This window comes from Falco naumanni, chromosome 2 (assembly GCF_017639655.2).
Source record: "Falco naumanni isolate bFalNau1 chromosome 2, bFalNau1.pat, whole genome shotgun sequence".
Lineage (NCBI taxonomy): Eukaryota > Metazoa > Chordata > Aves > Falconiformes > Falconidae > Falco > Falco naumanni.
This window is the reverse complement of record NC_054055.1, coordinates 83,498,833-83,516,415: the sequence shown is the minus strand read 5'-3', so window position 1 is coordinate 83,516,415 and position 17,583 is coordinate 83,498,833. Positions and strand designations below refer to the sequence as shown.

Below are 17,583 nucleotides of genomic sequence, written 5' to 3'. Positions count from 1 at the left end.
GTGATATCTGCAAAATAAAAGCAGTGGCTTATTGTAAAGTAACTGTGTAGGGGAATGGACCCTTGTTTTTCCATTTGGAATTAAAAAAATAGACAAAAAGCCATACAAAAAGCATGAAAGCATGCAAGAGTTACCTGTGATTTCTTCCCCTATATCCTGCAACATTGATGTTGTCAAAAATGTAACTTTTGCACAGAAGTACACAATGAATTGCCTAGTTTTATACACCTAGAACTGACAAACAAAAAAGGCAAAATCTTAATGTCATATTTATCATAACAAATGTGGGTTTGGACTGTATTAAAATTTAAAAGATCAACTTTTTTGAACCTTTGCTTTGTCGTGTTTTTAATGTCTGCAGTAAGATACTTTTAGTTTGTGTGGTTTCACTTCTCAGAATCTTTTCACTACTGTATCCAGTCAAAGAACTTGTATTTAGTTAGTTACATATGTTTTGACAGTGTATTTTTCATGAGGTGTTTGAGATACACCTGTAGAGGTGATTTGGTTGTCTGTCTTAGTCTATGAAGCTCACAGCGGAACTGCGTGTGCTTTTCTGAGCATTTAAGCCTAGCCGCTGTTAGAGAAAAAATAGAGTTAAAAACTTCTAGATTTGCGTAATTTCTTGCACTTGCGTGGTATTTAGTGATGGGAGGCTTACTCCCTGTATGTCTGCCTGTGTCTTTCTGTGAGATACAGAAGACTAACCAGCTGCTAGTACTTTGAAGCTTGTATGAATCCTATACCTTTTAACTAGTTCTGTTTTCTGCCATAGTAGAAAGTATAAACTAAATAAAGATTTGATAGTTCAACCACTAATATTGGAACTTTTTTTTATAGGCTTATGATAACTTAAGTTTAAGTGATCACTTGCTGAGAGCGGTACTAAATCTTCTAAGAAGGGAAGTATCTGAACATGGACGCCATTTGCAGCAGTATTTCAATCTGTTTGTGATGTATGCTAATCTAGGTAAGAAAATTACACTTTTACTGATGACATTAATGAACTGGGTTTTAACAACTGTCCAGTTACACAGGTAACCGCAGGAGAATCCCGGTTTTTAGCCTTAGACAGATTATTATCATTAAACATATAAACGCTCTATAGAGCATCTGTATTCCTTCAGTTCGGAGTCTGAGGCTTTAGTCTTCCATCCTTGGAAGATCAACACAAGGAGCTTGAAGCAGTAAGACTGTGTCCTTCTGAGAGGCTGTGGGGGTGGAAAAATGGCAAGAGAGATGATGCTTTGTTCAGGGCTCATTTGCAGGGAGGTCATGAGACCAAAGAAGCATGTGGGGTTGTTAACTGGTTTGAGCCTGAAAAAGTTGATGAAGATAAAAGTTCAAAAATGAGAGAGGTGCATGATTTTCCTTTATGGAAATGTTGATATAGTCGTGCTTTGTCTGTATAGTCTGACTATGCGCTTTCAGTATTAATTTCTTTAGTTCACTTTTGAAGTTCATAGCTATGAATGCAAAACACTGGTTCTGTATCTGTCTTCCCTTGAAAGACTCTGCGAGGCTGAGGAAATAGCTCAGTCTGTATGTATTCTGAGACATCTATGCTTGCCAGAGTGCTTTCACCATAGACATCATATGAGGTAAAAAGAATGCAAGAATTTGGAAATTAGACTATAAATTTAATCAGATCTTGTAGTTCCTCCAAGATAAACAGGCAAAAAAAGCCAGTGTTTTTGCAGTATAGGAAGGCTTAAGTAAAGTTATCCCAGGTTTGAGACGGCGATTCTTGTCATAAAGATCGGTCCCCTAAATTTTCTGATGAAAGATTAAATTAGAGATTGTGATCACAAATGAATGTTTATTTTTAGCATCCTACTAGTCTTGCATTCAACAACTACGTGTATTTGCAGGTGTTATGCTTAAGACACATTATACGTATGCTATAATGTAAGATTGAGGTGGTGGTGGACATGAAATACTGGCTGTGGCACTTCCAGCATCACCACTTTCTCTTCAGCATCTTATTTGTATTCAGCATTTTGAAAATAGAAATAAGTATAGATTTATAAAAATCTATATATAAAATTTATATATAATCTATATAAGAACTTGTATTAAATTCTGGATTATGTATCTCTCCATAGAAGGTCACTAGCCTGTATACTAAGAATAGAATAAAACAGTGCTAATAGTATCTGAAGCAAGTATTCCAAACAAAAATCATTTTTGCAATTAATGGGAACAGGACTGATCTCAGGTTCAAATGAACGGTTATAATCATGCTTTCTCTTAACATTACCAGCATGTTGAAAATCAATTGATGATTGATTGAATAAACTGTTTCTCAGGTAGGTTAATCCATTGCTGCTTTATATATTTGCCCTGGGGAAGAGCAATTAAGAGTAATAAAATGCAAGTCAAGTGAATAAAGGTTTATTTTTACACTCTCAGATTGATGAGGGTAGTCACAGGTCTGTATCTAGTTTGTATCTACATTTTTACAGTTATTAGGGTCATCTTCTTCTGTTGGGGGACCATTTCTATTTCACATGTGGTAGCCTACGTGACAAAGCATCTATCTCTACAGCAAGTTCTAAACCAGATACAATGTTCTTCCGTAGTGGTAGTCTATTACACTCTCCCTTTCACTGTAATACAAGATATTTTCATCCTTTTATGTAAAGTAGCGTTAAGTTAGGAGATCCAGTTCCCTTGGAATTTTTACAAAATGCCCATAATACCAAGCAGCTCAGTGATAGCTGGTTATCAGCTCATGCAGGCAAGTTATAAATGTGAGCTTCTGTTAAGATATCTTTGTGGCTAAAATGTTAAGCAAACGTATCAGTCCAAATGGAGTTATTTCACTATTTCCACATAGAACACACACACAGAGTTCTGGAAGCTTTCATGTGGGTAGGCAGTTTTAAAGGAATTTAATGTCCTATCTGTAAAACTAATTTAGGCAGTTGTGTTAATTTAATTTCACCTGTAACGTGTGTTGCTTTCATGTACTTTGTCTATGAAATCATTATCTGTCAGGCAGGGTTCTGTCATGACCCCCAGAGTGGACTTAATTTCATTAGAGAGAGATGCAATTCTCCTGCTCTAACTTGCCTCTTCTTCTTTACTACCTTTTTGTAGTCAGTCAGTGCAGTTGAAGCCTCTGACTAGGAAAGCACTCAGAAGTCAGATGGGAAAGCGTAACTAAAGTTTATTTGTGGGTCTGACCATTACCACAGTCTACCCTGCAAAGATAAACATGGAAATATTAAGCAGTTGTGCTTGTTATTGCTGTTACCTGAAGGCTTCTGCATGCATGTAGTCATTCAGCAAAAGCCACAGTACGTCATTCCTGCAGCACCCCAAGTTCTGTGAGAAAGATTAAACTGTCTGATGTTTTGAGAAATCATATTGTTTGCATCAAAGCAAGTGAGAGATCAGTTCTACAAAGGATGTAACTACAAAACTATCTGATATAATGAGAAAGATACTATAAAGAGCTCTAATAAGGTGCTATCTGGATTCCACCTTATCAGGACGATGGTAGGTAAGGTCCAGTTTGTATTTCCAAATCAGAAAAAACTTAGAAATAAATGAAAAATCATGACTTTAAACCAAACTGAGAAGAAGAGTAGAAGATCAAAAGGGGCATACCAAATTTTTACTGGTAAGTACTTGTATAGTATCTGCAAAGTATTCTTGCGGTGAAACTAGCTGTGTGTTTGGATTTTTTGTTTGGGTTTGGAGACTTTCTCATTTTGCTTGTTGGGGATTTTTTAATTGATTTTATCACTCTTACTAAGCTTATTTCATAGTATGGCACAGTTGGAAATGTCTTAAATTTGTGATTTGTATATCTAGGATGTAGTGGAAAAATAATGAAATACGCTGTGGGCGTGTTCATCCTGTCCTGGGCATGACAATGAAAAGATTAATTCTTTGTCCAAAAGACTTCTCTGAGGCTTTGCTGTTAACACAGATGTTAGTTACTTAAGTGCTAATGAGGACTGTTAAGAAATTGTAGTCATTTATAACTCCGCTTCAATGTGATTTTTCAACTGAACATAATTTTCTTCTGCATCGTTACTGATTTGATTATTCTCTTTCCTCAGAAAGTATAAATGATGGTTTTAATAAAACCCAGCAACTGAAAAGTTATGAGTCATGTAAACAGTAGTTATTTTTCTTTTTTTTTTTTTCCTTCCTGCCCTGCCACCCATGAAGGTGTAGCAGAGAAGACACAACTTCTGAAACTAAATGTTCCTGCAACCTTCATGCTTGTGGCTCTGGATGAGGGTCCAGGTCCTCCAATTAAATACCAGTATGCTGAACTGGGGAAGCTATACACTGTTGTGTCACAACTGATCCGTTGTTGCAATGTGTCATCGCGGATGCAGTCTTCTATCAATGGTATCGTGAATTTTAAGTTTTCCTTTGGTTGGTTGAATATACCAGTAAATGTCTCTTGTGCATATTTAGCTTTATGTGTGAAATAGATTAGCTGGAAAAATGTTTCTTTTATGTTTAGCAACTCCTTTTGTTTAAAAGACAGAAATCTTGGTCATAAGCAAAGCTGGTTTGCTATACTAAAAAGCACCAGACAGAAATCTGTTCTGTATTTTATGTGTCTTGGCTTGTTCCTTAAAGATACAGGAAAACAACTGAGTAGTAAAGTAGTAGTTTGTTGATCACAGAATAGTAATGATTTTAGAAAGTCTAAAGCTCATTGTAAAGAGCTGCATAAAGATCTTTTGATTCAGAGTAGGCAATAAAAGATTACTTTCATGTTACAAGTACAGAAGTAATCTGTACAGGAAACAATAGCAGGCTTTGAAATAGCTAATACTGCTTATCAGTAAAGAGGTCTTGCATTGTTGTGGATGGCTCTTGAAAACGATTTGGTGCTTGTTCACAGTCAAGATGACAAACAGAAGCCAGCACTTCATAAAAGAATCAGTTAGAAATTGGTGAACCACAGAGTAAATAATTAATATCTCCAGTAGTTCAATACAGTGCAGTTATTTTTGAGAAATAGTGTCAGAATATTGGGCTACATGGACTTCGTAGCCTGGATATGTACATGTTCTGTTAAGCGTATTTTAGAACACCTAATTGGGAATCTGTAGAGAAGCTATTTAACGGCAGACTCACTACAGCTTGATGATATAGCCAGGCTATAAAGTCAATAGGCTAAATGTGCTATAGTAAGATTAATGAACTGAAAATTTTACTGTGCTGTAATAAGCTTCAGAACCATTTGGCCATTTTGATTTTGTTTTGTTTCCAGCGCATTATTACATGCTTAGACTGAAAATTTTTTCTGCCTATGAAAAATAATTGTATATTCACTGCATTCATAATGTACTAAAATAAAAATTACTGTGTACAAACATTACTCTTGACTACTAATTATGATTACTATTTGCAGAGTAAAGTTGTTTCTTGCTTTAGCATATTAAACTAGGAAGGTTCTCCCTTGGACTTCTGGGCATCTTCAAACAACTCAAAACACTGCTAAATTTAGAAACATCCAACAATCTTTCCGTATACAAAATGAAGCTTAATAAATAAGAGACATTAGTTTTTCTTCTTTCAAGAGTTACTTCTGTCTGCACTCTAGAGATTCAGACATGATTGTTCTGACATAGTTACTCCTCTGAACACTTTCCCGTTGCCTGGTGAAGTAGATAGACCTTGTGTCCCAAAACATTATATAGATTTGGGCTGTGTTACGCAAGCAGTGATGCAGACAGATTCAGGAGATGAAGAGGATTTCACTGAATAAACTCTCAGTAATTTCTTTTCTTGCATATGAATGTGTCTCCAGCTGTTCAGCTTTGATTGTCACTGCATCATCTGAGAGGGAGAAGTAGCTCTCAGGCAACCAAGCATCAGGCTTCATACAACTTCAGAAAGCTTAGTTATTTCATACCATAGTATTTTTCAAAGAAAATCAGCTGTTGGGGTTGGGTTTTTCTCCATCTAGTGTTTCTTGACGTTACACCAATTTATATTTTGTTCTGTCTGCACTGAAAGTACTTCAGTACCTTTTCATCTGTAATAACTGTTTGTTCTAGGTAATCCCCCGCTTGCCAACCCTTATGGTGATCCTAATTTATCTCAGCCTATAATGGCACTTCAGCAGAACGTAGCAGACATTTTGTTTGTGAGAACTAGTTATGTGAAGAAAATTATTGAAGATTGCAGCAACTCTGAAGAGACCATCAAGTTGCTTCGCTTCTGCTGTTGGGAGAATCCTCAGTTTTCTTCCACTGTCCTCAGTGAACTTCTTTGGCAGGTAAAAATAAAAAGTGAGGAGAAAGATGGGAATATAAATGTGTATGACGTAAGATTATATATGTATATATAGGAATGTCGTATTAAATACTGAACAGGTGCCTGATAAACTTAAGATGGCATTCTCTGTCAGTATTTATGTTCACAGGTCTATACATAGTGTTGAGTACTATGAGAAGTCCTTTTATGAGTTTAGGAAAGCAGTCAACCTTTTATGAGTTAGAAACAGTATGTTAAGGATGGAAAATAAGACTGAGGTGGTCTTTATGTATTGCAGGAGCATTCCTAAAGCTTTTCTGTCATTATCCATAGAAGAGCTGCTTGTGTTGCATGGAAGGTTAGAATCATTTCCCAGGATCTCCCCTGTATTTCTTTTGAACATGTTCATAAGGTTCTTTTTTACAAGTCTGCAGAATGTACTTGGCTTCAGGCTCAGGAAAGAATCTTTGGGACTGTCTTGTTTTTCCTTTCTAATTTCTGTAAGGTTAGTCTAATTTCTGTAAGGTTTTTCCAGTCCAAATAATTTTTTTTACTTCCATTATCTCATCTTTATATTCACCTTTTGGGTATTTTTCCATGTAAACATAACATATTTCTGTGTCCTTTTGTTTGGCGCTTGAAAGAGAATCATAATAAAAATCACCTTAGCCGTGTATTTTACACTTAAGGATAACCTTTGAAAATAAACTTTGAACATATTGCCTAAAAGTAGCAATATCAGTGAAAAATAGAATTTTGTAGTTTTGCTTTTCTAAACACATTTTTTAAGGTAGCTTCTTTAGCATCTCATGCTTATGGCTTCAGATGAGTTGTGTTAGAAAATCATGAGGAAACACTTTGCCCTTTACAAAATCTACTATATTTAAAAATAAAACAAAACCCCCAAAAAACCACACACACCCCAAAAACCCTGAGACAATCAGCTTGTTTGTTTTAAAGTATGCATTTTATCTTGAAATATCCTAGAAATTACGGTAAACTTTGCTTCAGATGAATTGTGTTCTTGCACTGCACCATCTAATCTGCATGCTTCAAGGAATGCTTTCTTACATTCTCTGCTTTTTTACTTTTTAAGGTTGCTTATTCATACACGTATGAGCTTCGACCTTATTTGGATCTGCTTCTGCAGATCCTGTTAATTGAGGACTCTTGGCAAACTCACAGGTTAGTATTTACCTGTCTTTTTATAATTCAAGATTATTGTGCTTTGTACAGCTTGTTTCTGCAGTGGATCTGTTGCTAATCCTTTCAAGAAGTTTGTTTTAAATATATATTAAATCAAAATACAGAAATAAAGCCCTTCTCCCCCCCCCCCCCCCACACTTTTATCTCAATTTTTGTGATAAATTAAAATTTCTTCACCTTGAATTTCCTTTTTATGGAGAAATTTGTTACTTAGTCTTAAACCCCAAAGGTATTTCACATAGAAGAGAATGTGCCATTTAGCTAAACTCATTGATATTTGTTGTGAGATGCATTCATTCTTGGAAACATCTCATTCAAGAGGGTCCAGCAATAGTCTGGTCTTACTAAAAGGCATGTCAGTCATAGTGATGCCAAGACATGCATGAAGTGTAAACTTGGGAGAAAAACATACTTCATACATAAACACTCTCTACATCTTCACATTTGAAGATAATTTTAACTTTAATATATTAAACATTAAGTTTCAAACCTAATTTTGGTATGTCTAAAGAATAAGGCTTTTGAAGCAGAGATTAAAAAAATGTAATTATTGCAATTACTGTTTGCAAGAATAGTCAATTTTTCAGAAGTTTTGTATAGAAGTAGTAGTAGGTGAGGTAACAGAAAGGTTGTCAGTGTGCTACCTGTCAGTATTTCAAAATCTCACTGTTTCATAAGTGAATATAGGTAGTATCAGTTTTACTAAAAAATTTGTGACCATGTATCATACGACATTGAAAATACTTTCAGTAAGAGCACAGTTGCCATGTGCAGTAAAGGTATTGGAGTGAACTCGTGTACTTAACCTGTAGAAGTAGACTGCGCTCTTAGGATTTTATCAGTTGGCTAGCCTTACTTTAGAAGACAACTCTTAAAAGAAGATGGTGGTTTGGCTTAACTGTGCTGCAAACCACGAAGACTGAGTTGGAGGGATTTCTTCATTTTCTTTACAGAAATTACAGCTTAGGTAAGGGACGAGAATACCCTTTATACATAGGCTTTTCGGTTTTGCATATATATGTATATGTAACGCACGTATAATGCAGTTTGTTTGTATTTTCTTCCTGATAAACAAATACTTCCAGAAGATGTCTTTAAGTCCACAGAACGCTGGAGGATGGGCATACATGACTAGATGTAAAGTAAAAAGTTTTAGGGTGGAAGCGCAGGTGAGACATAATAGAAGTGGTTGTTTGAGATGGTGCTATGTTGGAAAAAATGGGTGTGAAGGAGGCTGAATGTTGTAGTATGGCTTTCACTGTAACTGGAGACGTACATCACTGCATATTCAAGATTGCAGTCTCGGGAATAGCAGTGTTTGTTGGAGTTGTGTTGGGCTTCAACAGAGGGTTATTAAGTAGCAGCTGTCATCCGCTGATTTCTTGCTGCCAGTTCCGGCAGTAGCCTGAAGTACTGGTCTCTGTCCTGTTCTTGTTTGCTGTGATAAACGTAAGAGGTTTAGTGATCTTTGTTGTCTTATTCAAAAAAAACCACCGAAAAAAACAAACCAAACAAAAAAAGAAAACAAACAACAAATAACGTAACTGTCCGTAGTAAATGATATTATCTTCTAACTCTTAGAAAACAAACACCTGATCTTAGGCAGCGTGCATCCTTCAGTGCTCCTTGTATTCTTGTACTGTGAGATGGCTGCTGCTGTTCTTTGACATCAGACCTACTCTCAGAAACGTCTCTTGATTTGACAAGTTCCAATGCCAAGTTTGGGATGATAGTGTACAAGTACTATTAAGTTAAATCAGCTGAAGTAAAAGCTCGTCATCACTTTACAGATGGAGTCTAGGTTGCTGGCGGCCTGGAGTCTATTCACTGACCGTTGCCAGGGCTATGAGGAAAGAGGGCAGCTGCTTTTCATACAGCGAGTGTAGCTCTTCAAGTGTAGGTTCTGGGCTGCCCTCTGACTTTTTTTCAAAGCCAAAAGTATGTCAGTTCTCAATTCTTGCACAGTTTCAGGGTGACAGTTAATGCCTCTACTCCTTGTTCAAGAGCAGAAGGCACAGAAAGTAGGCTTAGTTCCAGGGAGTGCCCAAGTCCCTTAGGCCCATGCACAAATACGTACTATTTGTGCCTCTTCAGAGGAACTGCATCTAAAAGACACTGTCTTTGAGAAGCGTAACTGTAACGTAAGTAACCCTTCTGCTGAGGATTTAACTGTTACGGTTCTGTAAGGACCTGTTGGGCTAACAGGTCTGTTTTGTAAATGCAGCTGATTTCTAAAAATCAGTAACAAAAATTGACCAGTTGAAGTTGATTGCTGTGATTAGAATAATCATACTTGTATGTTATGTATCTTATTCGGAGTTTAAATATTACCAATGTTTAAATATTTTAATGTTAATATTTAAGTATTATGTTATATATGTGATGTGTAAAGTTAGCTTTCTGATTTTAAAAAAACCTCTTTACTAAAACCAGAAGTCAGAATATGAGCTATCCCTTTTATAATTACATTGTAAGTGAAGCCCTAATTCAAATACTAAAACTTGTAACACAGAGTTTTGGGTTGTGTGTTTTTTGGGGTTTGTTTGTTTGTTTGTTTTTTAGGATTCACAATGCACTTAAGGGAATCCCGGATGACAGGGATGGACTTTTTGACACCATTCAGCGCTCTAAGAATCATTATCAGAAGAGAGCTTACCAGTGTATAAAGTGCATGGTAGCTCTCTTCAGCAACTGTCCTGTAGCCTACCAGATCCTTCAGGTGATAATGTTCATTCTGTTTCTTGCTGCTTTTTTACCCAGTTCTGTGTTGAAAAAACAAAACAAAACCACAACACAAAAAACCAAAACACACAAAAAAACCCACAACACAAAAGACCCCACACCTTTATTCAGTTTTCATCACCTAGATGAAATTACAGCTTCCACATACAACTCATTTGAACCTTCCTTTATCAGAAGGTCAGTGTATGGGACTGAGAGAGCAATTTGGTTAAACTTGCACTCATGATTCTGTGATACAGCTGCAAATCCACAGACTTAATTTCAAATCTGAAGTTTCATTTCTGCAAAAAAGGATATTTCATAGAGTCTTTTAAGCATCAGCATGTGTTATTGTCTGTTCACTGATAGCTGATGCATAGGAAGGGAAAAGTATTTCTATTTTGAAGAATAAAGAAAATAATTTTGAATTGTTAATTTTCCATCTGCAGAGCAACGGAGATTTGAAAAGAAAATGGACCTGGGCAGTAGAATGGCTTGGAGACGAGCTTGAGCGTAGACCATACACTGGCAATCCCCAATACACCTATAATAATTGGTCTCCACCAATACAAAGCAATGAAACATCAAATGGCTACTTCCTAGAGAGATCACACAGTGCTAGAATGACTCTTGCAAAAGCTTGTGAACTCTGCCCAGAGGAGGTACAGTATTAATACGTATGGTAAAAAAATGGAGTAAAGTGCTTCTGTAATTAACCTTAGCAATAGTCTCTGGTCATTATAGAGGTAACACATTTTGTAAGTATTTTATAAATACAGATTTCTGTTTTTGTTGGCTTCAGTTACATACTCCTGTGCATTTTTCCACTTTATTACTGTTCCTGTAGACATCTCTCACTGAAAGAATTAGCAATATGGAATTGAAACTGACCATTTAAAGTAGATTATGAATGGGTCTGCTTTTCCAGTAATACGTTGATAGTGGGAATTTTTATGTAGTACAGTACAAGCTGTGGGTGACATGATGGGGTGGGATTTTTCTCCAAGCATGTCTGAAACAATCACTTGCATGTAGGATTGGTTCTAGATAGAATCATCGTAATATTTTTTACCTAAGTAAATTAAATGTTTTTTCAAACTTCAGGAACCAGATGATCCTGATGCCCCAGATGAGCACGAGTCTTCTCCACCTGAAGATGCTCCACTATATCCCCATTCGCCTGGTTCCCAGTACCAACAGGTAAAAGCTTAGAGATGAACCATTTATTCAGGTTAGCTTTTGGGCTTTTTAGCATTTATGGTAACTTAAATTATAGGCATTTAGCCAGAAGCATGTTACTATCAAATATCATACTTGAAGGAATAAGGGTAAACCTGCATTTTGCCAGGAACAGTTTCACCATCCGTTTCAGGTGAGAATTTTAATGTTTCCAGATCAGGAATTAATCATCCACAGAAAGAGTAGGGGACAGATGTCATCAGTCTAGTGCATACTGAATTTGATTCTGTCATATTTGTTGACAATGATAATATTTTTTGGATTTCTAGTTTTTAAATACAAAACCAAGCCTCGAGGCCTGGATTTTAGTCTGAGTAACTGGAAGGTTTTCAGAAAAACGCAGATGGCTTTGTTACACCTGTTTTGTGCTATGAACACTTAGCTTTAAAGCTGAAGTATATATAAAATCTAAACCTGTTTTTATGTTATGTGGCCGCTTTGTAAATATTTTTCAGTGGAAAAGCCAGATCTGAAAGAAATCATAACCAGGTTTTTTATTGAATTGAGTAAATTAGTAGATCCCCCACTTAGTTGCCATTTTTTGTTCCAATTAATTTTATATATTCCAAATCGGCTAATTTAATTTCCTTTCCTGCCCAAACCCATTTTCCCCTCCATTTTGCTTTCCTTACTTGACGTTCTCAGCAGAGCAGTTGGTAAGTCATGCAGATTTTCCCACTCCTTTCTGAGCTCCTGAGTTCAGACACATACTGTAACCTCACCATTATCCATGTGATGTGTTCACTTTCTTGCAAGAGATGGCATTTCTCACTAACACACACAATCGTCGTATTCCTAGTTTCTCCACAGTTGGTTAAGCTCTGCAAAACTACAGCTAAATGAGATGTTTTCATTTGCCAGGTGACTTTTTAAATAGGGGCAGAGCACCTGCAGAAAACTACTGGTCTAGATTTCATTCAGTTCTGTAATATTAAAGTTTTCTCTCTTAAAAATTGAAGTATGCTTCGTTAATACAGGTATGCTTTTTACATCATCTTGGGAAAAAAAATTCACGCTAGTTGAATCTTGACAGTAACGTGCACAGTTTAATGTCCGCAGCACATAGGCAGCCTCTTTTGTCTCCTTTTTTTCTTTCTTGCTGCTTTTGCTTTGCATGTAACTGTTTTTCTAAAGCTGAGATTACTATTTTGTCTAATCTTTTTATCCTTACAACTTGAAAGTTTATTTACCTTCTGTTTAAATGAAAAAGGTAAGTGCAAGATTTGATTCGGAGGAATGAAGAAAGTGATGTGTGTTCGTATGGATGTTACTACACAAGAGGTTCACTGTACTTGAGGATGCTTTTTTCGATAGCCTGAATGTAAAGGAGGGGGAAAACAAGTCAGGAAACAGCCCCCAGGTTTAATGTCCCTGTAAAATGTTTATGCTTTATTACAGAATAACCACGTGCATGGACAGCCATATACAGGCCCAGCAGCACATCATATGAACAACCCTCAGCGAACTGGCCAACGAGCACAAGAAAATTATGAAGGCAGTGAAGAAGTTTCCCCGCCTCAGACAAAAGATTAGTGAAATGCACATAATCAATTAACTTGCTCCATCAAGACTGTGCACCCAGGCCTTACAGTCCAACCTTTCTCTGTGTCTGGCTAATATTTAAAACTAGAAAAACTATTCCTAATCAACATGGAGTGGAGAGTCTATTCACTGTCTTATCTGCAGAAAATTGCTGTCAATATATAACCCGCCTGCAGTGGAAAGTGTATAGTGTTTTGTAATAAATGGCCTGATGCTAATGTGTAAATGGCAAAGGTGTATATAGTATATTAATGTTTGACTGTTAATTCTTGAGCAAGAAACATTTTTTTTGTCTTGATGAGACTCACAGATCTACAAAAACAAAAAAATAATTTCTTGATATATCTGCTGCGCTCTGCAACCAGTGTTGCCTGCCTCATGGCAGTCGGATCAACTCCTTTATGAAAAAGCCTGTCCATGTCAACCACAAAAATAGTTTCATGTTAATTCTTTGCCACTGGAGTCGATTTTACTATGAGCAACGTAATGGCTGGTAACCTTTTAATTATTTGGTTGATGTGGAAAATTGGTGATGTAACATTGTTTCTAGATCTTTTTTCATTGCCTTTTTCATTCTGGTATTAGGTTAATCACTTTGAAGCTATAGTTATGCTGTAACATTTAGCATGGCTTCACACCAGGTTAGTGTAGCCAATGAGGGGAAAAAAAAACCACCAACAACCAAGGTAACAGCAGTTGTCCCAATGTGACAACTGTCTTGCTCGGAACTTTTTCTTCTTACACCTAGACTATAAAATGGGGAGGGAAAATGTGACAAACAAGTGGATTTCAGTTTCACATATGTTCCTCACTTCTGATGTTTGACAGTTCTGTCTCTGGGTGGGGTAAAGAACACTTAGTTTTCAGTAATAGGAATTAAAAAGATTTAAAACAAATATGCAAAAATTTGCTATGCCAGGATGCCTGGAGCATAATAGACTGTATTTGGTGTGCTTGTTTTGTTTCTTTGGTAGAGCTTATTAGATAAACTTCTAACACTTTCCTTCTACTGCATCCCAGTGAAGTGGAAGTCAACAAAATCACAGAGTACTTGTGAGTGCCACTGCACCAAGTTAACTTGCTGGTTTTCTGCTCGTTCACAGTTCTACTTGAAAGCGAGAATTGTCTTAGCTCTTTATCCATTATACAGGAAATCTTAACATTAGAAGCAGGGTTTAATTATAAAAGAAACTACTGGTTAGTCAAATACAATTCTGAGGTATCTCTATTCCAGAATAAACATTTGTTTAAAGACTTAAAGAAACGCATCAGTAAATACTGTATTTAAATGAAAATTGGTAACTTGAATGTGTGTAATTTTTTTGGAACCTGTTTAAAAACCAAATACCCCTGCAAAACAGATACAGCCCACCCTATACTATTTAAATATTTTGCTGTTTTATTTTATAGAAATTATTTTGCTGAATTCACAAATAGAATTTGATTTAAGAAGAATGTTTTGTCCTGTGGTGTGTGTTGTTTTTTGTTTTGGTTTTTTTTGTTTTGTTTTTTTGGTGGTTTTTTTTTTAACGGACTGCACAGAAAGGTGAATTCTGTGCAGTGGCACTATGCTGAATTCTGGAACAACAGTCACATTGAGATTCTGTGCACAAAAAAATTTGGCCCTTAAGAATAAAATAATCAGGACAATTACACTGTAAAAGTTTCTTAATGTGATTTATCTTGTACTTTTTGTATGTTTTTATATATATATATTTAATGAGCACAAGCTTGATGGTGTTTTTTACAAATGAGTTGATAGAAACAAAGCTGCTTATCAAAGGTCTGTAATTTTGAAATTAACAAAGGAAAATTTGGTCATAAATGCATTCTTACTCATTTCGTGTATTAAGGAAGGGACGCAGAAGATTTTTGAATATGCTGTGTAGTAGTGATCAACTTCTATGCTTCCACATTTTCCCTAGTGCTCAAGTTCAATTCAGACTTTTTCATATTTTTTTAGTAATACCATTTTACCTGGACTTAGTAATTTTGGATAAAGTGTTCCCATTTATGTTTGGGAATGCCTGTTGGAGGTTTTAACTGAAAAGGTCTGTCCTGAGTAGTGAAGTTGAAATACTTCTTATTTGGACCAGTAATTGATAAACAAGCTATCTCAGAGGCGATTATTACATATTTTTTACTCTGTAGGTAAAATATATGATGTGCTAGTTCAGCCTTGCCAAATGTGTTTGCTTTTCATTGTGCAATGATTGTAGAGACATGTCAAACCTGTGACACTTAGGGCTGTGACCCTTCAGTCATGCACACCCGTATCCCTGAACTGAGAATGGCTGCAGTGGCGGTTGTTTTTCAGGTGGCAGGTTGAGAATATTGTGCATCTTTGTGACTTTGCAGAAGGGCAGCCTCCATTGTGTGTTGCAGCTGCTGCTTTTAAACGAATAGCTACCGTAAAAGGTGCAATGCTTTCTTCACTCTGGGCAAAACATTTTTGAATTGTACTTAAATATGGTACAAGCAAGAAGTTTAATACGCATGTTGCAGTCACAGCATTTTGGCAGTGGTCGTTTTCAGGCAATACACAGTACCTCATTGTTGATGGCACACTTTAAAATAGTAGTTCTCAAAGTGCCTAAAGATTTATTTCCCCCATCACTAATTTCAGTCCTGTTTTCTGTTCAGAAGTTACTAGGGAATCTCTGGTCTTCCGTAAAATGAGCCAATAAATAGTAAAGCAATTACTCGTGTTCCTGAGAACATCAGGATCTAATGTCAAATAGAAACTGGAAATTCACAGGTGATGTTACAGGGTGGTTAATGTGTAGTTTGACCTAGGGGGAGATCCATAACCTTGCTACACAATTTCCCCCATTGTACATTTGGATTGTGATTGTTTAGTGACTAAAATAAGTTTTTTAACACTTGCTACTGTTAGTGTTAAAAAAATCAGTACAGCCATATATAAAAGGAATTCAGTTACTACTTGTACCGGTAAATGTACTAAGTTTCAGTCACAGAGTTGTCAGAGCTGGTCGCCATTGACAACAATGGGATTGCACAGGGTTCAGTCCGAGCTTGCTTGCCATGCAGCACCTGATTTTGTGGGGATGCACAAGCAGAAAAGGACTCTGCTTGATTGGAATTTTTCACATTATTTTTCTGCTGCTAACTACCAGATGTAAAAATCGAAGTTTCCTATTTTTAAAGCTAGTCTATCTTGCTGAAATTGAGCCAGAAAGAAATGAAATTCCACAATGACATTTTACTTTTTTTTTTCTTTGAGAGTGAAACTTTATTTTAGACATCATGAGAAAATTGTGTTATGGTAATTGCTATTATGCCTTCTCAGCCACTTTGTTGTGCCTAGCTTGTGTGTTGTAGCGTACGTATAATGAAGAACTTACATATAGGACGTTTTGGAACTGTTTCCCAAGTTCCAGAAGAGAACGAGATTAGCCATTCTGCCAAAGCTAAAATGGGCAAAAGATGGCTGCAGTAGCAATTTACTTCATTTTTGGTTTCACTGCATTTTGTCTACCTCTGAGTCTTCTGCCAGAAATGAATAGGCTGATAAACTATGTCAAGGAAAAGCGGCTCAGTGTTTTTGTTGGCCCGTGTTCCAGTTACTAGGCATTGCGGTGAGGCTTTCAGTGCAATTAATTGAGCTTCAAATGAAAGTTAAAGACTAACTATATAAATTCGAGGAAGAAGTGGCATGTTAGGAAATCTGTGGAGTAACCAATTAAATGCTTAAATATCTTAGTTAAACCTTGTTAATCCACACTTGCAAATTCAGACTGAAAGCAAATTCACCCCTGTGATGGAAGACACGCATCTTAATTTTTGGGAGGGTTCGATGCTGATGCTGACCTCACATTTCTTAAGACAGGTATGGGAGTTCCCCCGTTTGTGGCCCTGCTCCAGCACAGTGTAATCAAGACAACAGTAATTTTGGCTCCCTGTTGTCACGTCCCGTATCGTGTTCATGACACCACTTTCCTCACAGCCCATGAGGTCGTGGGAGTAAAGTCTAAACCTGCCTTCTCTCTAGAGCAAGACAGAAGAGGCTTTCTGGGGGAGAAGTAGGAACGGTCTGGTAAATCATGCTGCACAGTGGTACTAAATATAAAGCAAGGGGAAAGAAACCCAGCTACATCCTTCTGCATGATTTCTCTTACTCTTGCAAGTGGCCTCATGAGCAAGACGACAGCAAACAGCTCTGTAAAGCTCAGTACGTTTTCTTCTTCGGCGTTGAAGTTGGTGATGTGTTGCAGGGATGAAACCCAATGAGTCAGTGAGTGGCACAAAAGGCAGCGATCATACTTGCTTCATTTACACTTATTTGCTGACAATGAAATCAAAACAAGCACAGGGGAAACGGTTTCTGAAGGAGAAAAACACTCTCCTAAGTAAGGGCTATTTTTAATCAGATTTTAAATACCCAACTCTGGTTTTTAGCTTTAGAATTCCTTAAAGCCACTTTTTGATGATAAAACTGACCTACAAGCTCTTTCCTTGGAAGTATCTAATTTAGCCTTAATTACATCAGCACAATTCTGAAATGACATCATTCTGCAATGGTCAAAATAATGTGCAAATGTCTTACAGGTTTTTAATGATGAGATAACCTTGAATAATGAAAATAGGAGAAAAAAGGAAAACGGGTTCTATGAATTC

General features: G+C 36.6%; 1 protein-coding gene across 3 annotated transcripts in view; it reads left to right on the top strand.

The window, feature by feature from the left end:
• The window catches only part of USP9X (ubiquitin specific peptidase 9 X-linked), a 106,073-nt gene extending 91,673 nt beyond the window's left edge, over window positions 1-14,400 (top strand). For 2 of the 3 annotated variants that reach the window (XM_040585310.1, XM_040585309.1), the window contains exons 38-45: window positions 841-970; window positions 4,186-4,371; window positions 6,039-6,259; window positions 7,334-7,422; window positions 10,006-10,162; window positions 10,614-10,826; window positions 11,269-11,364; window positions 12,802-14,400. In XM_040585310.1, the coding sequence (XP_040441244.1) occupies window positions 841-970; window positions 4,186-4,371; window positions 6,039-6,259; window positions 7,334-7,422; window positions 10,006-10,162; window positions 10,614-10,826; window positions 11,269-11,364; window positions 12,802-12,936 (1,227 nt within the window). In that variant the 3' untranslated portion in view covers window positions 12,937-14,400. The other variant, XM_040585311.1, reaches the window with a different exon arrangement.
• Window positions 14,401-17,583: the final 3,183 nt, after the last annotated feature.